The following is a 22,604-nucleotide window of genomic DNA, read 5'->3' on the forward strand; positions in this document are numbered from 1 at the left end:
AAGCATCCAACGAACGTGCCATGTCGAGTGTTTCGGTTCGGTGTGGAAGGGAACCCAGGGAGCACCTGCCTTGCGTCCTGCACCTCAGCTATGATGGTCGACCGCACACTCACCTGCTCGTAGAGGTGAGCGCGTTCCAGCGAGGGCTCTCTCAGGCCAGCGTTGGGGCTTCGGGTCAAACCGCCGCCATAGTCCGGGTTGACTTTGTCGACATTAGCCTTCAGCAGGGCTCCTAAGAACATCACGACGACGACGACACCACCACAACAACAACAAAGACAGGATCACACACATTTCCACACGTTTCCGGTGACCTGTGCCAAAGCAGAAACACCTTTTTGGGGGGCTCGTGTGGCCAAGTTCTACGTGGGTTTTTGCGGCCGTGCTATCAAACACCTCGACGAACGTTTTGGGCTGTGCCGCCGTGTGCCATTTGACACGACGTCTGACGTTTCGCTCCACGTGCCGGGGAGCTTCTTCAGGAACATTATCGGTCGCCGATGCGCTTTCAGGTGGCTCGGCCGCGTGCCGTCCAGCGCTTCTCTCGATGCGCCGGGAGCTTCTTCAGAAGGCCAACTGACCGGTCGGCCGCTTGGGGGAATTTCCCAGCGCGTGAAGCGAAACGTCGTGCCAAACGCACCAACCCGAAAACACTTCGGAGAGCCACGCGGCATAGTCACATATGGGGAGCAGGTTAGGCCCATACACCGCAGATAGAAGTGGCCGGGTGTACGTGTGTACTTATGTTTAACCTCTTTCGCACCGTGCGTAGCCAACCGTGCTAAACGGAGGTGCGAGGGGGAAGATCAACAAAACACAAAAAGCAGTTCTAAAGGAATTAGTTCGTGAATCTTTATATTAGAAGTGCATCACTCCAGTAGCTTCCTAATATCGGAAGGAACAGCGGTTCCAGACGGCCGCAGAAGCGCGCGATGCGGTGACCCGTCTATGTTCCATGGCCAGCCAAAGGCCACTGCTGCTGCGAGGATGACCGCGGTTTGCGTGAAAAGAGTCGGCTCACAAGGGCAATGAAGTTTCACGACGGCCGTGTCAGCCAGCTGCTGCAAACAACGCCGAGCTCTTTTAATATGAGTTGAGGAGAGCAGGCGATCAGCCGGGCCCTCAAAAGGTGGCGTTGTTCCCAGCGTTCGTGTCACATCAATCGAGGAGCAATGCTTAATCCGGGCGAGCTGAACTGCATCCAAATTTTGCAACAAAGGATATTCAACACGAACACGAATGGCGAAATTAAATGCGCAAAGAAGACATCCTTTGGGTCTTTCGGTAAAGTCACGCAGATAGGTGAACAAGCAAAAAATACGATGTTTCGATCGCAACACAAGCGATCGAAACATAATCGTCCCGCTGACGAATGCTCGTGTTGCGATCGAAACGTCGTAGTTTTTTTTGTTATTGTCTTTGAACCTATCCACGTGACTTTACCGAAAGATCCAAGGAATACGAATTCCTGCAGTCACGAAAGTTTTAAGTCAAGAGTAAAGAATAAATGATTGAGCACACCACTGATCTAGAGAACATTCTCACGCTGACAACTCACCCAGTGCCAAGTCCGAGTTGAGGTTGTTTGAAAGAAGCATCTCTTCTGCTTGGTCCCTCTGTGACAACGGACAAAAAAAAACAACCACCACACAAAGCGGCTTATTATTGTTTGTTTCACTTGTTTGCCCAATAAAAGTCTCACCGAGTCTCTCAAGACCTCTTTTTCAGGAGGGTCCTGCCAAGTTTATACAGTCGGGGGGGGACGACAGGATTGCTACTGCCGCTGCTGCCATGTGCAATTCCAATTGAGCAATTTAAGCGAGGTGAATTTTCAGTATTGGGATGTTTTGGCCAACGCTTTTTTTTGTCAGCCATGGGAGGAAACAAGACAACACGCCAATCTTCCGTGAGGGAACACTTTCCGCACCCCATTAAAACGCGGAACGCGCGCACCGTTATAACGCGCCTTTTGAGCAGTCCATGGCCCATTACTTTCGCAAGCTGCGTGACGCTGAGCGGAGTGATAGTTACCCTCAGAGTTATTTATCCCGCCATCTGACTGTGCGAGTTGTACATCGTGGCTCGCCAAACATTATCACCACATTATTTACGGGGAAATTGTTTTTGCCAAATGTGTTTTTTTTGCTCAACGAGGCACTTTTCAAGAATGCATCTACCACTTTAAACGAGGGGATTATCGCACACGCGTGTCTCTAGTGAGCAGCGGTAGTGTCGAGGTTAGACCACCGCGCTGTGAACCCGAGTTCGATTCCCACTCGTGACCAATAACAGTGACAAATATTATGAATCGCCCCTGGGCCTCCCCCTAGATCAACTCGGGCTTAAATGAGTAACAGGTACGGTGTGTTAACATCAGCAATGGTGAGATGAATGCGGCCAGGCATGGTGCTGGCCACCCAGCCCCTCGTGTGCCGTGCCAGCCTGAAAAGTGCAAGTGCTGTTAGCAAGCGCGTCTGCTTAGGCTACACTTGTGACTATTGTATTTGCTCGTCACTACCTGGTCTGGATATATAAGCTAGTCTTCAGTTGTTTCGCGTGTGACATTGATCACTGGAAGCCACACCTGGTGAGCCGTGCAAAATGGGGGTCACTCACCGACAAGCCTAGGTCAGTGAGCTGCTTCACGAGACGCGCCAACATCAGCTCATAACCCTGCAGACATCACCACCACCGACAGCATTAGGATTCATCACCATTCTCATTGGCGCAACCACAACGAGCACCAGCGTCAGGCGTCACCACAGCAACCCCCTTTCTGCATATGTAGACTTAAACAAAACAGGCGTGTAATAAAAGCATGAGCACGCGCTCATGTTTACGGGAAAATACACGACCCCTACAACTCTTCTCAGGCAGACACCAATGTACAAACGAGCTACTCGGGCACACACACCACATAAGCCTCCACATGCACAAACAGGCATGCACCTCCACACACACAATCACACCCCCCCCCCCCTACACATACAACTACAACCACACGCACACAAACACCTACACCGCGCTCACACCGATATTCACAGACGCCCTCAAATTACACGGGAAATGTGGAAGGCTCTTGCTTGGCAGGTCACGGGATAGACCCGGGGGGGTGTTGTGGCTCAACTGGGATGCACGACCTGTGGCTCCTCACTGTACCACCTTACTCGATTTATCTACAGTGCCACGCTCTTTGCTGCGAGCATAAACTCCTCCATCCGTTATTGTTTGGAGAGCAACGCACACAAACCATAAATACACACACCCCCACACTGCCGCTTCCACCAATATACCAATACCAGCCATTAGTCACTAAGTGACGCTGACGTTACCACGGCGTCTGTAGGAGGCTAGGTGCACTTTGAGGCCACGCGAAGTGTCGAACGTTCGCCGACAGGAGGCCACGGGACAGACCCAGGTGCTTCCACCACCACCACCACACACCTTGGGCTGTTGCTGCTGCTGTTGCTGCTGCTGTTGCTGGTGCTGTTGCTGCAGTGGTTTCCTCCACGGATGTCCCCCAGGACTGTGCGTCGAGAGGGGCCCCCCATTCCACAGGCTTTCCGAAGCGAGGTCGTCAGCGGGGGGCCCCCCGAGTGTGGTCCAGTCGGGAGAGAACCCATCTGCAGCGGGGGGCCCCCCACTCCAGCCGTCCATTTTGTTCCTGTCTGCACGCAGCGCCAGCCGACAACACAAACCCACTGAGACCCTCGGAGGTGAGGTGGAGGTAAAGGCGCAGCCCTGCAACCAATTTCTCACGCCACAGCTGGCGAAGGGGCATGCCTACGAGAGCTACGCACTTTTACATCGTCTAGATTGAAAACTAATTTCTTCAGGACTGCTTTTTTTTTGTGTTTAGTTTGTTGTCCTTGCCCCACACCTCCGATTATGAGCACATTTCGCTACGGACGGTGCGAAAGAAGTTCAACGTACGTACGAGAGGCAGCTCTGCTCGACACTTACACACGTTGGCCAAGACGTCACCTGGCACCACCCCACGCAACGTGCCCATCAACTAACTGTGGCGAATCCATTTACACTCTGGGTGGACAGAGGCGGCGGGGAGGGGGGGGGCGGTAGATTTAAGAAACTTGCCCCGTCGTTCGAACTGCTGCGCCACGGGGGAATGAAACTAACCGGCGACCTTCGGGTTGCAAGTCCAGTGTGCTAACCGTGACAGTGCGCGAGCATGTAGGCTTGGAATGGGGGGGGGGGGAGGTTCACGACAGCCGGGTAGAGAACATAGTCACCGAGCCGGCACCGCCAACAACTTGGGTTGGAAACTCAACTGTTGACCTCTCACGGAACGATCAAGTCACCATCGACGCACGCGATGACGCGGGCGGCATCGTGTCTTCGCCGTGCACGTGCCCGACTCGACGTCACACGACCTACACCAAGCACTGCGTGGCCCCGAGCCATATTCAGATACTGCGAGGCCCAATTATCGCGGTTAGTGGCCAATGGAAAACCACCGCTAGCGCGGTGGGGGGGGAAGGGCCTGCGCTGGCTGTGCCGGAGAGTACGTCCTTAAGGAGCCCACTGTCAAATCCACAAAACCTAAGGCCATCCATCTAATTACCTTTTAAATATCCCTAGAACAAGGATTGACAGAGGTGACAAAGCCTTTGCTGTTGCAGCACCAACGTTTTGCAAGAACCTTGTTTCCCCCCCTAACATCGTAAATATTCCTTCAAAACATATCATGAAGCAGAAGATGAGTGCTGGGTACGGCAGTCACATTTGCAAATGTGATTTGTAAAATTGCTCCTTGCCTGTATATCAATAGTTCGGTTAATGGTGCCATCATATTGAGGAACTACTGCTGTGTTATCTTGGTGTGGTCTGGGATTGCTTTGCTGTTTATTTCACCGACTTAACCAAGCTTGGTACATTGGACTCATTATAATTATTGTCTTTATTACTTATTCATAATCAGTGACTTGCTTACAACTTTCTCTATCTTTGCACCGCCATCGTTTATTTGTGTGCGTATTGTTGGCCGCGGTCATCTGCCGACACCCCCGTGCCCACACTGGGGATTTCTGCGGGAAAAATAACTTCGGAGACTCATCGAATTCCTCCTTCGGTGCAAATAAAGATTCCCAACTCACCAGTTCTGCTGGAGAAGCGCTCCGCTGCCGGCGTGTTGGCCCACCCCGACACCGGTCGCCCGGCATTGGTTGGAAGCAGCCCGGGGGGGTCGGGGGCGGGCGGGGGATGCGACGCCGCCCACCCCGGGGTTGCGCCCTCTCCGCCTCGACCCCACAGCGATGTGCCATCATCGCCGCGGGAGAAGCCTTCGGAAGGCCGCGAACGATCGTACCAGCCTGGGAGAGAGAAGGCACATCGCGTCTCGAGGCTCGGCTCCAGGAAGACCGGGGTCTCGGGGTCTCGAGACACGGCTCCAGGAGACCAGGGTCTCGAGACTCGGCTCCAGGAGACCAGGGTCTCGGGGTCTCGAGACTCGGCTCCAGGGTCTCGGGGTCTCGAGACTCGGCTCCAGGAGACCGGGGTCTCGGGGTCTCGAGACTCGGCACCAGGAGACCAGGGTCTCAGGGTCTCGAGACTCGGCTCCAGGAGACCAGGGTCTCAGGGTCTCGAGACTCGGCTCCAGGAGACCGGGGTCTCGGCGTCTCGAGACACGGCTACAGGAGACCAGGGTCTCGGGGTCTCGAGACTCGGCTACAGGGTCTCAGGGTCTCGAGGCTCGGCTACAGGAGACCGGGGTCTCGGGATCTTGAGACTCGGCACCAGGAGACCAGGGTCTCAGGGTCTCGAGGCTCGGCTACAGGAGACCGGGTTTCAACACGAATATCATTCACAACACAGAGCGTCTCTCTCACCAGTCGGAGACAATTTCCTCATGGGCGCTGCTCCTCCTTGTATGGGACGCCCGCGATCCTGCTGCTGCTGCTCGCTCGATGCAGACATCCCTCTCCTCCTGCCGCCGCTCCCAATCTGCCCATACCTTCCCTCTTCCTCCCAGTCTGCATCCCACAGCCCCATCGTGTCGCTGTTCCGGCCGCCACCTCCCCACCCACCCTCCAAGCCCATCCTCTGGTGCTGTTGCTGCTGCTGCTGTTGCTGCTGATGCTGTTGTTGGTGCTGCTGGTAGGCAGAGGGAGGCCTAGAATCATCCCAGCCTCTCTGCATCGCGCTTGAAGATGAAGACGACATTGCCGGCGGCGGTGGAGGCATCGCCGGTGTTTGTGCCATTGCCACAGCTTTGGCAGATGCCGCCTGTTCTTCCCACGTTCCCCAGCGCTCAGTCGAAGCAACTCCCCAACCTCTGCTTGCGCCACCACCATCGCCGCCGCCCCTTTGCGAGCGGGAGTCACTCCAACCGCCAGCGCTATCCCAAGTTTGCTCAGCGGCCCGTCCAGTCTGCCATTGCCCTGCTCCATGATTCTTCTGCTGCTGCTGTTGCTGCTGTTGCTGCTGTTGCTGCTGTTGCTGCTGCTGCTGTTGTTGTTGTTCAGCCCAGCTCGAATGGGGCTGCAGTCCAAACTTTGACTTTGTTGAGGACGATGATGACGACGATGCAGTACCAGTACCAGCAGCAGCGGCTGCGGCAGCTGCCGCGATAGCGGGGGCAATGTCCTCCCAGTAGCCCACCGTGAAGCCATCGTCCCAGCCGCACGATGACGGTGACGTCCACTGCCTCACATTGGTTCCCTCCCTACGAGCCGCCTGCTGCTGTTGCTGCTGCGGGGGTGGCGGCGGCGGAGGCGGAGGCTGCGGCCTTGGCGGCGATGCGATAGGCCACGGCGTGTTCTGCTTCACCGGCATTTCGCCCCAGCCGGCGTTGGAGAGCACGCGGGGGTCGATTTCGCGCCGGTTTTGGGAGGCGGGCGCTTCTCCCGCCGGCGTCTTGATGCACGGATTGGGGGGTCCGTTCCTGCTGCTGGTGCCACTACCGCCGGTGCTGCTTCCGCCACTGCTGCTTCGAGCTCCACTGCTGTTACCGTTGCTCACTACGGTTACACCCGCTAACCCAACGATGCTGCTGCTGCAACTGCCGCTTACTGTCATGCCAGCTGGGGCCGACACGCTGCTGCTGCTGCTGTTATTGCTGCTACCTCCACTCGTAGCACTGGCTGCGCCTGCCGCATTATTGCTACCGCTGCTGCTTTTCACTGTGGCACCCGCCGTATTATCGCTGCTACTGCCATTGCCCACCGTAACACCGGTTGCGCCTGACATTTTATTGCTGCTGCTGCCGCCGACCGCAGCGGCGCCCGCTGCACCTAGGTTGTTACCGCTGCTGCTGCCACGGTGCTTGGAATCATTAGCCCATCCTCGCTCAGGAACGCTCGAGTCCGCTGCATCACCCCATCCTGTCGCCGCCGCTGCTGCTGCTGCGGCAGTAGTAGAGCCGGCACCTTCGGGTTCCGCAGAACCAGACTGCGGCTCCACGCCGCTGGCTTGTGCTTGCTGTTGCTGTTTCCCGGTATGTCTAGCAGATATGGAAGTTGCCGTCTTTCCACCCCAGCCATTGTGCCAATGTACGTTGGGGCCCGGCAGTGAAGGCGGAATGGAGGCGTTGCTGCTGCTGCTGCCGCCAGTACTGTTGTTGTTGTTGCTGCTGCTGCTGCTACTGTTTGCGCCGGGTGCACGGCAGGACCAGCTGTTGGTGGTGCTGCTGCTATTGTCCTCAAATGCTGGACCCGAGTTCATGGCAGAGTCTGGAGGAGCTGTGGGTTATGGGAGGGGAGGGGGAGAGGGATGCGCTTTGGTCTAGAGCTCGGCTATTGGATTATTTAAGTACAGCAGAAGCTGTGTATAGGCACACCCCTTGGTAGCAAGTGCAGCCGTGTTTACATGCAGGGGCGGAGCCAGGATTTCAGGCCGGGGTGACATTCAACAAATGTTAATTTCAAGAATGACTATAGAGAGTCAGGCTGTTGAACTAGACGCCATCGGTTGGCGACACACTCTGACAATGCAGTTGCACGGAGTACGCCAGACCGAGTGTCGTACACTTATACGCAGAATGTCACCCCTGTCACCCCCCCTGGCTCCGCCCCTGTTTATATTCATAGTGTGTATCAGAAGTTGTCCATTGCCTTCCCCACCAGTGCAACGTAATGATGTGTTGCTTATATCAGAATATTTTATTACAAGGTGTGCTTACATCCAGCTTCCAGTTATCCATGACAATCATAAGTTACTCGATCAATCAGATTATACGAAAACAGTTCCTGGAGGAGGGGGGGGGGTCAAAAGCCTCACCCCCTCTATTCGTAAGTGTGCTGCTGGACCGGCGGTGAGGGGATGGGAACTTTTTATGGGGTTTCCCGCCTTCAGGAGGCAGGGGATGGGGGTGGCCGCCACTTCTCAAGGGGAACTCGTTATGGGCTGCTAAAAAAATTGGTCGATCATATATTTATTTTCGTTGTTGACTTAATCTTCCCCAGCTCGACTTTTGTTAAAGTTCTAATCGCTGGTTTCAATGGCGAGGTTAATAATGGCGTGACTAGTACAGTGGGGGGGGGGAGGTTATGGTCATCAGAAGAAGTTTTTATAGTTGGTGGATTACTGTTGTGATTTTTTTGTTGCAGCAAGTGGAGAGGCTACCGACTTTATGGGCGAGCGTTAGTATTAGATAAAATATTACACAGCCAGTGTTAGGAATAGTCTCAGGGATAGAGGCAGTATTTGTATTTATATTAGTGTTAGTACTAGCATGTGGCAGGGAGAGCATCGGTGTTATGGGTAGCGTTTAGAAACAGTGTCAGGGTCATGGCCAGTGCTGGTAATGAGACCAATGTCAGGGACAATGTGAGAAAAATAACTTGGTGACCGACGCCGCATTGGCAGTGGTGCACGGTCACAAAAAGCTCAAGACATTCGTTCATGGCACTGCGTTAAAAAGAAAAGTTACATGTTAGGCAACGTTTTGGGCATTGGTCGTTCTTCAGAGCACATGGAGCAACCGGGAAAGGTAGAGTCAGAGGGATAAGTGTTCGGCTTCATAACCTGGATCGTGTTACCATCAATATTCACGAGGGTTAGTGTTATGGTTATGTTTACGGTTTGTGTTGGGGGTCATTCTGGGTGCTACGGGTAGGAATGTTGCTAAGGGTAGCGTTGCATGGGGTGACGAATATCTGAAACGGTCCCTGGGATTCCCCTTGGTCAACTGAAAACGAGTACCTGGCCGCGACGTGTAACCGCTGGGGAGAGAGAAAGACGGCCAGGCGAGCGCCTGCCCACACCGCCCCACCCTTCCTTGCATTCCGAGCCGGCCTTCGCAGCCGCTCGCTCACGGCGCTTGTCCCAATTCTGTTAAAGGCTACGTGGGGGATCTTAGCCGCCGTGTGTGTGTGTGTATGTGTGTGCGCGTGTGTCAAGTCTGTTTTGAGGCCACGGGTTCGCACCTCCTGTGGCGCCGGAAGACGAGTCTTGGGTCGAAGCCTTCGGGGAGTTTGACGTCGGCCCACTGTGAGTACCAATGGTAGCCCCGGCCTGCAAGCCACAACATTATTAGCGTTAACTTTTTTGACTTTACTAAGCTCATTTACCGAGGAAAGCCTCACTGAATCCCTCTAAACACTTTCTGGAGGCCTGTCCTATTTTCGCACTAAGGGGGGGGGGGGGGAGGGGACGGACAATGTTGCTCTCTGTAATTCCAATTAAGTAATTTTTTTGGTATATTTTTCAGAATTTCCATGTTTGGTCAGTATCAGTTACTTTACGTGTTTTGTTTTAGCTTTCGGAGGAAACCCATGTAGAACGGGGGAGGGGGGGGGTGGTAAACATACAAACTCACGGCGCTGCCATTATGAACTCATCATGAGATACCCTGACCCCCCCGCCCCAAGGACTGAACCTGAGCCCGGGCACCTCAGTGGCACTGGCTCACCGTCTCCCGACACAGCCATTGGATGAACCCCTACCTGTCCAGATTTGGGCAGCTTCTTGGGCTCCTGTTGGCGGAATCGAGGAGGAACTTCTCTCAGCTGGAATCGAGCTGCGCACGCGGCAAGAGAAGGGCTGGATGCTGCAATCACGCCCTGCTGCTGCTGCTGTTGGTTCAGCTGCTGCTGCTGTTGGTTCTGCTGCGGCGGCTGCTGCTGCTGTTGTTGAGAGCAGTGTCGACCGACAGGCTTTGCTGCGTCTGATGAAAAGGGCAGGTTGAAGGGGGCACGGTGTGACGTTAAAAAAACAAAAACTCACGTTCATAACGACAACCGATAAACCGATCACAACTTTTATTATCGGCTGCGCAAGCCAGGAACTGGTCAACGTTTCCGTGGAAAGTCAAAGTCACGCGTGCACCCATTGGGCGCAGGTGAACGTACAAACTGCACGGTGGCCCTAAGTCACAGCTTGGTACGTTTGTCCTCATTTCCGTTCAAACATAACAGGTGCAACCTTGAAAGTCTCTCTCCCCGTGATTGCGTGGATTTTTCCCTCCACATTTGGAAACATGCGCTTAAGATTATTTGGCTGATACCAATTTCCACGTGACAGGCCACTTCGTTGGGCTATCATTTGTGGCCAGGTCGCTACTGAAAGAGCGCAAGGTAGCTCAGTTGGCCTTACCTGGCGAAATAAAATAAAAAGTTTAATTTAGGACGCTGTCTTTTCGACAGCTCTGTTCTTCACCTGAGGACGGCTGCTTGTGTTGTGGCCGAAACGTCGTGGGAATTTTATTTTATTATGTTTAATTTTTATTATTTTATTATTTTCCCTTCCACGTGACTTTACCGAAAGAACCAAGAATATGAATCTCTGCAGCCACGAAAGCTTTAAATCGAAATTTACTTTAGCTTGCTTGCACAATTCAATACCGACAGCAGATCCTCCACGAGAAGGGAGCTCTCATGGGTATTTGGTCTACTCTTCCACGCTGACCAGAGGTCTTCGAAGAGCACGGGTGTACCACACACATGACCCTGCCGATCACAGATGAAACTGTGGTGCACGCAATATGCACTGCTGGGTGAAGAGTGGCTGGAAGATTAGAGAAACACTTGCACCATAACTTCAACCGCCGGGCTGTGTGTGAACCATTACAACACATACCTATGGGACCTTTTTGGACAGTATCCAAAATTATTAAAAATAAGAATAGGTTCTACCCTTTCTGGAAATCAAACAGGGGGTGTTAAGATGTTCAAACACCAAATACAGTTGAACCTCGGAGATCGAACGCCCCAGAACTATAACAATTCGGTGATCCAACAAAATTTTCGACCATTTTTCGCCCCGGACATCGAACTAAAATTCGTAGAGGTCGAACAACTGGAAAGAACCCCAGACGGGCAGACTATCCAACGTTTTTATGGAGGGGGACTCCCCTTCCAAGCAACACTGACACCTCCTCCACCCCACCTTCCACTCAAGCCATCCACTCTCCGTACTACAGGTAAAGCCAAGTGCAACGTTAATTTATTCTAGTAATTATAACTGTGTTTCTTGTTTTTCGTATGCTTTTATGTACTGTATTTTAATATTGTAAACTTTGTGTAAAAATGGCTCATAATAGGAGCATCCTTGGGTGGGGAACCAATTAATGTTATTTCAATTCATTCTTATGGGGAAAATTGAATCGGTGTTCGAACACGGTTTTGGAACGAATTAAGTTCGCTCTCCGAGGTACCACTGTGGATAACCTTTTGCGAGGCATCAAAAGTATGGATGAACCACAAGTGGGAAATTATGCAAACAAAACATGTCTTTTATATGAATCCGTTTCAAAGACAATGCATATATCATCAGAGCATGTCTGTTTGCATGTTTTTTTCCACAAGCATGTGCGATTAATGGAGACTTTATCCCCTGCAAAAGGTATCTATTTGGTGTCTGAACATCTTAACACCTGTTATTGCTAAAAATGCAAAAAATATATATTTTTCAGCATCATAACACAGCAGCTCCCTTCGTTTCTCAGTTAAGAAGGGTCACGTTGTGCTTATTGATCTAGACATTACTATGCGTGGCAAATCGGTAACCGGAATGTTACTGTGTTTTTTTTCTTATTCGGTTACTGGAAGTACTAGAAGATAATTTTAACCCTGCATGGGATGGGTGTGTGGCGACTGTGTACTGTACAAACCATAGCAACGTTGAATTCCAAATGCTATTTTCAGCAGAGACAATTACTTTTTCACTCGTGGAATTAATTCAAAACCCCTAGGTCCCACTCGGCCGGAAAATAGTCACAGTAACATCTTCTTACCTTTCGGCTTCACCTCGGACGCCTGTAAAGAAAGAACGTGAACACATATCAGTACAGGCATGAACGAAGATCACGTTCAAACTGACTTATCTAAACACACACTACACACGCAACGGACACAAGACTTTCAGATCTTGAGACTCGGCTCCTGGAGATCGGGTCTCAGGATCAGTGTCTTCAGACAAGGCTAAGAACACATTCTTACCCAGTGCCCCTACTGGACATCTGTGAAAAATAGCTTTACAGCTCATCGGATTAATTCAGTATAAATATTCTGCTTCTGACATTCACGTGAATGGACCAAAGGAGTACACACAACACAACGAGGAAAAAATAGAAACTAGACAATCAAACGGTAAGGTTTGTCGCGTAAACAAAACATGGCAATTTGTTATTAGTTCAGCAACACCAGGTGTGTTTGAGAGTAAACTCACAAAAATGTTCTCTTGGAGTACTCGAATTATAAATGTTGAGGGTTTACTCTCCAACACACCGGTGTGCTGAACTAGTAACCTTACTAATTGGCTGTGTCGGGTGGTGGTGGGTTTAACGACACATTTATATTTGTGCGATCAAACAAAAACACCTCTATTAGTAATAATATTGGTCGCGAAAAGCTGCTACGTGTTAAACTAGACAAAACTTACGAGATTCTTTAATATAACCGCCACACAAAATCTTAACTGTTTTTTATCTTCAAGAGACCAGGGGAGGGGGTTGTGCTTTAGTTTGCTTGTACAGGGTGTCTCTCTCGCACCTTTTTCACGGAAGAGTCTCTCTTTTTCTTATCATCCCTCTTCTTGCGCTTCTCTTCCATCAATGTGTCGGCCTCCGAGGTCTTGTTTTGCACCTCCCTATCCCTGCCACACGACACACCACCTCAACTTAACCCTCGCCTGCCGGGGTGGGGGGAGGGCGCTCGGGCTATATTCTTAATACTCCCTTTTCCACTGGCATATCCGAGCCGAGCCAGCGCCCTCACGGTGGTTGTCTACTGGTTGTTTGCAAGTGCCGAGCCGGAACAAATCAATGTTATGCCGGCCTCGCCACGCCCAGCTATCTTGGACTCCCAATTGATGATTTTAAACACACCGCATCAGATACACAGCTACGGTTGACAACCTAGGAGAGGGCACAGAACCTGTGTTCAGATATTCGGCAACCAAAAGTTGGCTGCGGGCGAGAAGAAAACCCGACAGCACCACCCACAGACCACTGCGCCTAACGCTTTCCACACACACACACAAACTCATGCTCACGTTGCAATGTTTGTGTAATGCTGGGTGGTTTCAGTACAGTTTTAACTGGTCAACATTTTTTTTTTAAACCGGACTTCTGGAATTCGTGAAGTGAATACTTTCATTTTCGGGAAACGGTCATCAAGAGCAACCGATACTCTGTGGCAAATAATGTAACCGCATTGCAATGGCCATGTTCAACGTTGCGTGAAGAAACTATAAACGTGGCCTGGTGGCTCCGAGGATTAATAATGTCCATGTTAAGACACACTCAGCGCCAGCAGCACTAAAAAGGCACACACTGAACGTCCAATATCCGACCGTCAAATAAGCACCCTCACCAGTGAGCCCACAACCCAGTGGAGTATTTGTGCACGGTGGAACATTGTTTTCGATAGTCATTCACAAATGCGACCTTTTCACATGTAGTAATATATTCTTAATCTTGCGTAGGATTCTCTCTCTCTCCTCTATGTCCCAGCCTGCCCACATCCTTCATCTCCAAACTCCAGATGATCCATAATGCACAGCTATAACCAGACCCCCCGTTCACCATATCATCCCAATACTCCAATTCCTCCACTGGCTCCTAATCAAATCCAGCATCAATTTCTAGATCTCACTCATTGTCAAGATCCCCGACAGACAGTCCCTGATGACCTCTACCCCCATCCTACTTGTTCCCCTCCACGCACTCCCCTACCTTTCATTTCACTCTACTCCTCTGCACACACTCTCCTTACCTCTCCACTCTCATCTCACTCAACTCCCGTCCGTGCACTCTTCTCCCCTTCATTACTCTCCTACCTCCCTCATCTCACACTACCTTCTCTACACACTCTCCTACCACTCACGTCTCATCTCACTACTCTCCATGCACTCTGCTTCAATAAAAGTTTCATGTAGAAGCCCCAGGTTAACCTTCGCTTCGTGGCAGTTCACTCGTTCTCCTCTGCTGCCCCCACGGCCTGTAACTCACCCCAGCCATCAGTGCTCTCAATTCCCTACCCTGGTTTAAATCCAGGCTCAATAAAGGCCATTCTGTAGTCCTGCTGTCACTGCCCCTATAAAATTATTTACGGCCAGCGTTTCTGCACAGCGCATTTGCTATGCGGGCACGTTTGGATACTATGTAAACCCATGTTGTGTTGCGCTGTTATAAAACTCTTGATAAAGAGACGCACAGCCCCAGGGCTTGAACCCACGATCTCAGCGGTGTTATCGCTCGCACAGCCATTATGTATCCCAGACCATCTAATTCTACACAAAATTACCATTTGCATTACTTATAAAACCCAAGACGCAACATTCCCATCACTTAACCCCATTGACAAACCAGAGCCAACAGTGGAAATTCAACATTATCGCGACAGGGCCAATTTGCACAAAATATCTGAGTTGATGCTCATATTTAACGATTAACACGATTTGCTAAGTACGGTATGAAAGAAAGTTAAACATACAACACTATTGCTCAAGTGAAATAGTGCCGTCTTATATCGCAATGATGTTACATAAGCTATCAGTGTTTGGGATGCAACGGTTAGTGGATCATACAGAGCTCAGTTCCCAAACCCACTAGGCTACTGGAACAAAAAGACATTAGTTATATAGCAAGCGGATTCATAAACCCACCTGTACGGACTTTCTGGTGCTATAGTTTCCTCCGGCAACCAAACAAAACACTCGTAAAAAAATGTTTTAAGCGATTGCTCCAACTTCCCAATGTAGCAGAACCCTCCCAAACATGAGTCAGTGGGAACTTTCCTGACATTATTACAGTGGGTCCCCAAAATACCAGGCACGGGGTGACTTGGTATATCCATTATCGCAACCAAAACCCTGTTATTTCAACGAAGACCGGATTGTAATATTTATGTAGTTGTTTATATAATATTTTTTTTTATACAAAAATCAATATGAAACGTTAAAAGTAAGCCACTGAAAAGCAAAGGCTAATTCTGGATCGTACAATCCAAAGTAATATTAGCAGGCCTCCAAAACATAAAAGCCCCTTAAAATGAATATATAACCTTATAATATTTTTTTATTACTTAAAAATGAAATCAATATAAAGACCTTACTCTGTATGTCTCAAAAACCTCTATGGTACTTTCCGACAAGGTAGAAAGCTGAAATTTGCTACATAGGTAGCTTCAGGACAAAAACAACAGGACATCTGAAAATCAAAGATTTTTCATTTTAAGGCCCCCAACATTTCGATTTTTAAGTGCCCCATAAACATGTTTGTGCCGTGTCATTCAAAAACCACTCAAAAGATAACACTGCGGCCTCTTTCATTTGATAGAGCATTAAACAGCAGTTAAGATTAAAGCGAGAACCATCGTTATAGCTTTTATTGTTTTTGAGATATTTCGGATTCAAGCGGTTTTGAATGAAAAAAATACACATTTTATTACGTTCAAATCTGAATAATTCTAAAACGGTAAACGATTGGAGAGCTTCCCCCCAGAGTATTACGTTCATAAATTTCAGTTTTTTTCTAATAAAAAAGAACAATCTTTAAATTGAGCAGTTTCAAGTCATCAACAATTTTAGTTTTTTTGCGGAAAAACACAAATTGTTGGAGTAGTTGTTAATGTCTGATCGCAGATACAAATTGTAACAAATCATATCAAGTGAATTACTACATTTGTTTAAAACTTTTGCCTTGCGAAGACAGGCCTTTCATTAACTGTTACGTAGTAAATTCGGTCCATCAGCCCATGAACATTCTAAAACAAATCTTTTCGGAGACAGAAAATTCTGGATAAGTTTCACCTTTCTCAGTCTCATCGGCAGGGCTTGCAGGATGTTAAAACAGATGCCCGCCGGGTTGCTTCGTGTTCCAGTCAAGAGATCGTCTAGTGCTTTTTTTTAAATCGGAGTGCCATTTCGCCTCAATTAAAACTTCATTGCTGCATTAAGTGGCATTACAAACATTAATATTAATGACGACACAAACATGCGGTAAGATTAGTTACATTAGAACGCTCAAATCTGAAACTAGGCATGCACACGTACTAGGCCCTGTTCGTCAATCCACTACTGGATGCCGGCCTCCCCCACTCCAAACATCTAGCGGCGGGGTCGTTTTGCCAGACTAGTCAGCACAGGTTTAAGGCGGGGAACCATAGACTTTGGAGCATAGTACTGTACAACTACGGATGTCGTGGCACTGCCCTCTGCTGACAAATGTATAATTTATTTGAATAGAAATGTTTTACCTTTACGGAAATTAATCACACTATTTGCAAGAGACTAAATACGTACTGCTATATGAAGTAGCATGTTATGGAGTGGTCAATTCGCCGATGATTGACGAGACCATCCACGACGAATAGAATTTAATTAAAAAAATATGCACATTAAAATAAACTTCTATTCCGCTAGATTAGGGTTAACCTATACAAAGTGAAAACCGTTAAAGGTATCACGTTAAAAATTGCCTTTAATCAAATGTAATTAACCTATGTTTATACTCGCATGTCAATTAATAATTTAAAACACGCAAAGCTCTTTAGCAAACGACCGCTAGGGGAGGGCCGGGCTCCCCCCCCCTCAATCTCTGTATTGACCGTGGGATTAACTATGACCATATCTTACCACGTTAAAACTATTTTGATGTTTAAACTAGGTTTTACTCGCCCAGGTTAAGGGCCACTTGAGCTACGTAGCTATTTTTCGGACGGGACGTAGGCCACAAACGATAGCGCAACAAAGTGGGCTTATCGTCATCGCGGTGGAAATTTATCGCAGCAAAAAATGTACTCCTCGTTAAAAAAAAAACACGCACGTTTCTGAATGTGGCGGGGGGAAATAACCCGCAGGACCCCCCGGAGGAAAAAAAAATCCACGCAATCGCGGGGGAGAGAAATGACATGCAATCTCCGAATATTCAGCATGCGTCGGTCGAAACCACGCTCTCTTGCAGACGAGTCAAGGGCGAACGGGATCCAGGACCGATTCGCATATTTTACTCTTTGCAGATGCTGGCCGTGAGAGCGATAAATCGACTTCGGGTCACCGCCTTCGTATCGCGGTTATCTCACGACTTGGCCCCCTTTACCGCTACACCCCCAACGTAGACGCTAAACATTACCGAATCTAAACCTCGACGCAAAACCACATTAACATTAAACGTAAAACATTATTTGCCGTAGTTATTGTTAAGACGGTGTATAACGCATTACAATTGTGTACCTTTTAACCCGGTAACATACCTTGTAATAAGCATAATTTCCTTGCATTATCATCAACCATGGCAAATCCACGGCTGAAGGCCTCGCCAATGCGGCAATAACAATCCACCTAAAACCCCTGCACGCGAACCGATTTTATTTGCTCCATCTCCCCGGTGTATGTCGTCTGGTAAGGCGTTCCATTCCCCAAATTAAACATTCCTTTTGAAATCATAAGCGTGCTTATATTACCACTTACGACATTTAAAGTAAAAACCCGAAATCGCCAAATGCAATAAATGCGTAAAAATAAAACGGCTAGGCAGTAGCTTTTTTTTCCGCACAGCAGTATTCTTTGTTAGTCGATCGAGACCTCGTCATGCGAACGTGGAATTGTCGAGCGCCGCAATAATCGGCGAGGGGCTCTCTCGAACTCCCTATCTAGCGGAGACCCCCCCCCCCCCCCTTTGCGCGGGTTTTTCGTTGTTACAACCTTTGCCGATATAAATCTGGCGACTCAAAGTGGGCATTTATTTAACGAACGCGATCGCCTGCTAGACTCACAAAGTGGTGGTGGTGTGAGACAATTAAACTGGTTTGGGGGGGGTGTGAGAGAGCTCTTGCAGGGCTGCGCCTTTACCGGGGCCCCTCCGATTTGTGTGGGGTACCCCCCCTCCTCCCACCTCCTCCTCCACGTTTAGAAACACGCGTTTAGGCTATTTAGATAATTTTGTTGCTTTAAAATGGCCCAATGACGGACCACTTTGCAGAGCCATCATTTGTGTCCAGGTAGATTTTGTAACAAACAAAAAATAAGTTAATACCTCAGTGGGCTTTTTGTCCGGTTAAAGTGATTTTATTTACCTTTATTTACCGTGCACTCCCAAAGTGTTGTTTTTGTGTTTGTTGTTTTAACGTTCTACTGGACATCTGTGAAAAAAAAATAGCTATACAGCTCATCAGATTCCTCCGATAAACAAAAAAAATATTAAATTCATATTAGGATTCCTTTTATCTAACACCGCCGATCAGACCCCAATTAAAACACGGGAGATCAGAAAAAAAACCACACACACACTCACACCCCTCCATTCAAAAAAGCAATGGAACAACCGCGCAACGCCACCACCACCACCCACTCGCGTAGCTTGCAAAAAAAAAACCTCTCCTCGCGCAAAACAAAAAAAAACGCATTTTCAATCCTCAAACTTGCTCGTAAAAACGAACAAACGTGCGCGTGGTAAGTCACAAAAAAACAAACAGCTCCCCCCCCCCACTAACCGATGTACAACAAAGTCGAAGCCTTTAAGTGTGCGCAACAAGATCTCTTCCCACCCACCCCACCACACACACGCGCGCGCGCACTTCCTTCCCCTCCCCCAAAGACCGCGCGCGCGAGCGAGAGAGACCGCTCCACCACCACCACCATTAACAAACATCGGGGAAGGTGAGGCGATGGTGGGTTGCGAAGGGTTTACCTCATGGGAATAAGGTGCCGCGGTGTCTCCGCCTGCCTCCCGCTACTGCTGCTGCTGCTGCTGTCGGCGGCGCTGCAGAACGCCTCGGGCGTTCGTCGGCGACGTGGTTTGCTGCTGAAGTCGAGGCGAGGAGATCACTGGAGGCGAGATCCGAAATCATCGCGCCAGCTCTGCGTCTCCATCTTGGCTTCAACTGCCTTCTGCTGTGTGGTGAGAGGGGGGGGGGTGGCGGGCGGGCGGACGTGACGTCGGGGGGACGCGGGACCCGCAATTGTTGTTTTTTTTTAAACAAAATATACAAATGAGTATTAGATTTAGGAGAATGTATTCATAACCGTGCGCCCGTAGAGTAATTTTCTTTAATGCAAGCGAGTGTTTCTTTTTTTTTAAGTAGAGGTGGTGCGATGACGCCATTTCCGTTTTAACGATTCGATTGTCTTTGCTGGGGACGGATGTGGCGTCACGTCTAAATATCTCGAAAATGTTAAATAATTATTATTTACCATTTTCGAGATATTATTTAACATTTTCGAGATATTTAGACGCGGTTGCGTTGCTTTTAAGTCTAAAATATCAATGGTAAACAGAATATTCGTTATAAATATTAGTTGAAAGCGATGGGAGAAAGGTCATTTCCGTTACGTTTTTAACAATTTCAAATATCTCTGGTGAGGACGGATGCGACGTCACGGACGTGTATGGGGGGCTTTTAGTCATTTTGTTAAATAATTTATTAAATGATTACATTCTCAATATTTTCAGAATCGGCCGAGTTACTTTAAAATAGCAAATATAAATGTTAAAGATCAAAAAATGCTAAATATAATTTGGAAGCGATGTGATTATAGGGTCACTTCCGTAACGTCTTAACGATTATATTTATCTCTGGCGGGAACGGATGTGACGTCACAGTCATGGGGGGGGGGGTGGTGGGTTGGTGGCTTTTATTTATTTCGTTAAAACAAATAAAAAAATTTGACGCGGCCGCGTTGCTTTTAAGTTACAAAAAAACTATTTATATTACAAACGTTGAAGAGACGTTCCTTGTAAATACAATTTAGAAGCGACTGTGGTGATTCGGCCTTTCGAGACTGGTCGGGGCGCACGTAAGGGTCGCGGTCGCGGAGCTGAAACTTTAAAAACATTTTAAAAGTTAACGCTCTGGACGAGGCCCACCAAACACACAGCACCCCAGCTCGAAAGCTCAGAGAAACGAAGAAGAAGAAGAACACCGCAGTGACATCACCACGGCGCCTGTGCCAGGCTAGGTGCACTTTGAGGCCACGTGAAGTGTCGAAGGCTCATCACTGACAGGAGGAGGTCACGGGACAGACCCAGCAGGTGCCGTGGGTCGGCTGATTGAGATGACCACTGGTAGATGCACCACCAGCTGTACCCCCTACTGTGCCAGGCTAGGTGCAGGAGGTCACGGGACAGACCCTGCAGGTGCCATGGGTTGGCTGACTGAGATGACCGGCAGATGCACCACCAGCTGTAACCCCCTACTGTGCCAGGCTAGGTGCAGGAGGTCACGGCACAGACCCTGCAGGTGCCATGGATTGGCTGATTGAGATGACCGGCAGATGCACCACCAGCTGTACCCCCCTCCTGTGCCAGGCTAGGTGCAGGAGGTCTCGGGGCAGACCCAGCAGGTGCCATGGGTTGGCTGACTGAGATGACCGGCAGATGCACCACCAGCAGTACCCCCTACAGTGCCAGGCTAGGTGCAGGAGGAGGTCACGGCACAGACCCAGCAGGTGCCATGGGTTGGCTGACTGAGATGAACACTGGTAGATGCACCACAGCTACCGCTCGCACATTGCCAACTTGCTGCATTTTATCCGCCCGGCATTCCGCTCGTTGTTGTGAGCGTCGCTCCTCTGCCCACAGTTGTTATTAGAGGGCGACTGCCTCCAACTTACCACAACAACAACCGCCATTCGCCACTAAGTGGTGGTGACGTCACCACGACGCTTGTGCCAGGCTATGTGCACCTTGAGGCCACGTGAAGTGTCGAACGCCCGCTAGCAGGAGGTCACGGGGCAGACCCAGGTGCCACGGGTCGACTGACTGAGATGACTGGCTGATGCACCACCTGTGCCCCCTACTGTGCCAACCTGCTGTGCTTTAGCCACCCGGCGCTCCGCTCGTTGTTTTGAGCGTCGCTCCTCCGCCCTCCGTTGTTGTTGGAGGGCGACTGCCTCCAGCTGCCCAGCAGCGTCCTTCACGAGCCTCCTCCACAGAGGCCGATCTTGACACCACTGATACCAGTCATCGGCAAGTCCACTCAGCTTCACGTCCTCCCGTACCACGTCACTCCATCTCTTCTCTAGCCCGTGCCGCGCCCGTTTAACCCCCTCGATCCGGCCGAACAGAAGCTGTTTCGGCATGCGGTGGCTGGGCATGCGGGCTACATGACTCAGCCAACGCAGCCTTGCCTGCCGGAGGAGCTCACCGATGGGACTTTGCCCAGATCTTTCAAGGATTTGTGAGCTCCTCACACAATCCAGCCTGCAGGTTAAACCCAGGATGGATTGTAGGCAAGCCAACCTAAATGTTTCTAACCGGCGAAGATGTTCCAAACACTCACTCCCAGCAATCGGCTGACTCTTGTACATCTCGCGAAGGATCGCTCGGCTGAACAAAATAGTGCCTCGGTTCAATTTGCAAGTGAAGGTTCACATTTTAAGTCGATGTAAAAAAAAAAATGCAAACCATAGAAGTGGGTTTGAAAGTGCGGGGTATTCGTAAGCCGGGTGTTCGTAAGCCGGGTGTTCGTTAGCCGAGGACTGCCTGTACACACGGACACGGGGTCTGTTCTTAAACCTTAGATCAGTCTTAATTACCGGAGCCCAGAACGGGAATGACCTCGCCAATCCCCTCCACCCCCCAAAGAAAATCCCCCCCCCCCCCGCCGCCTGCTCCAATGAGTCTAATACCGTCGATGCCCCATGTAATGCCGCCAAGAACGTCACGGATTGTTAAATATGTACGCTCCGAGCAAGGATGTGGAATAAAAAGGTTTTTTTTTTTTTTAAATCACTATCTAAAATAATTTAGACATCAATCTTGATATTATTCATAATAAAGGTTTTTTGGGTTAGATCGCGTTTATTTATAAATGTGTCGTAACCCTCCACCACCTGACACGGCCAATCAGCAAAAAAAGTGTCACGTTGACAAAAGACAAATAATTCACTACTTCATTTTTTTTGTCTTTTTTTGTCTTTTGTCAACGTGACACTTTTTTGCTGATTGGCCGTGTCGGGTGGTGGAGGGTTACGACACATTTATAAATAAACGCGATCTAACCCAAAAAACCTTTATTATGAATAATATTGGTCGCGAAAGCCTACGTGTTAAACTAATCTTGATATTCCTGGTTATTTCGGTAAAGTCACGTAGAAGGGAAACAATATAAAATAATAAAAATAGAAAATATTCCCTTCTACGTGGTGCTGACTTTACCGAAATAACCAAGAATATGAATCCCTGCAGTCACGAAAGCTTTAAATCA

At 49.4% G+C, this 22,604-nt stretch overlaps 2 protein-coding genes across 4 annotated transcripts in view; one reads left to right on the forward strand and one right to left on the reverse strand.

The window, feature by feature from the left end:
• The window catches only part of LOC116955066 (uncharacterized), a 45,035-nt gene extending 25,802 nt beyond the window's left edge, over positions 1–19,233 (reverse strand). For all 3 annotated transcript variants that reach the window (XM_032976020.2, XM_032976021.2, XM_032976019.2), the window contains exons 1-11: positions 19,088–19,233; positions 12,948–13,050; positions 12,191–12,212; positions 9,903–10,123; positions 9,384–9,471; positions 5,847–7,697; positions 5,115–5,330; positions 3,445–3,668; positions 2,617–2,673; positions 1,559–1,616; positions 114–232 (exon numbers count right to left, since the gene is read on the reverse strand). In XM_032976020.2, the coding sequence (XP_032831911.2) occupies positions 114–232; positions 1,559–1,616; positions 2,617–2,673; positions 3,445–3,668; positions 5,115–5,330; positions 5,847–7,697; positions 9,384–9,471; positions 9,903–10,123; positions 12,191–12,212; positions 12,948–13,050; positions 19,088–19,092 (2,964 nt within the window). In that variant the 5' untranslated portion in view covers positions 19,093–19,233. The remainder of the gene's footprint in view (positions 1–113; positions 233–1,558; positions 1,617–2,616; positions 2,674–3,444; positions 3,669–5,114; positions 5,331–5,846; positions 7,698–9,383; positions 9,472–9,902; positions 10,124–12,190; positions 12,213–12,947; positions 13,051–19,087) is intronic.
• The window catches only part of TBC1D24 (TBC1 domain family member 24), a 40,540-nt gene continuing 36,998 nt past the window's right edge, over positions 19,063–22,604 (forward strand). Inside the window, exon 1 of the mRNA XM_032976064.2 lies at positions 19,063–19,297. The gene's annotated coding sequence lies outside the window, so the exon portion shown is untranslated. The remainder of the gene's footprint in view (positions 19,298–22,604) is intronic.

The sequence above is a fragment of the Petromyzon marinus genome, chromosome 58, assembly GCF_048934315.1.
Source record: "Petromyzon marinus isolate PM22_M1 ecotype Great Lakes invasive population chromosome 58, UKy_Petmar_22M1.pri1.0, whole genome shotgun sequence".
In the NCBI taxonomy this organism is placed as follows: Eukaryota; Metazoa; Chordata; class Hyperoartia; order Petromyzontiformes; family Petromyzontidae; genus Petromyzon; species Petromyzon marinus.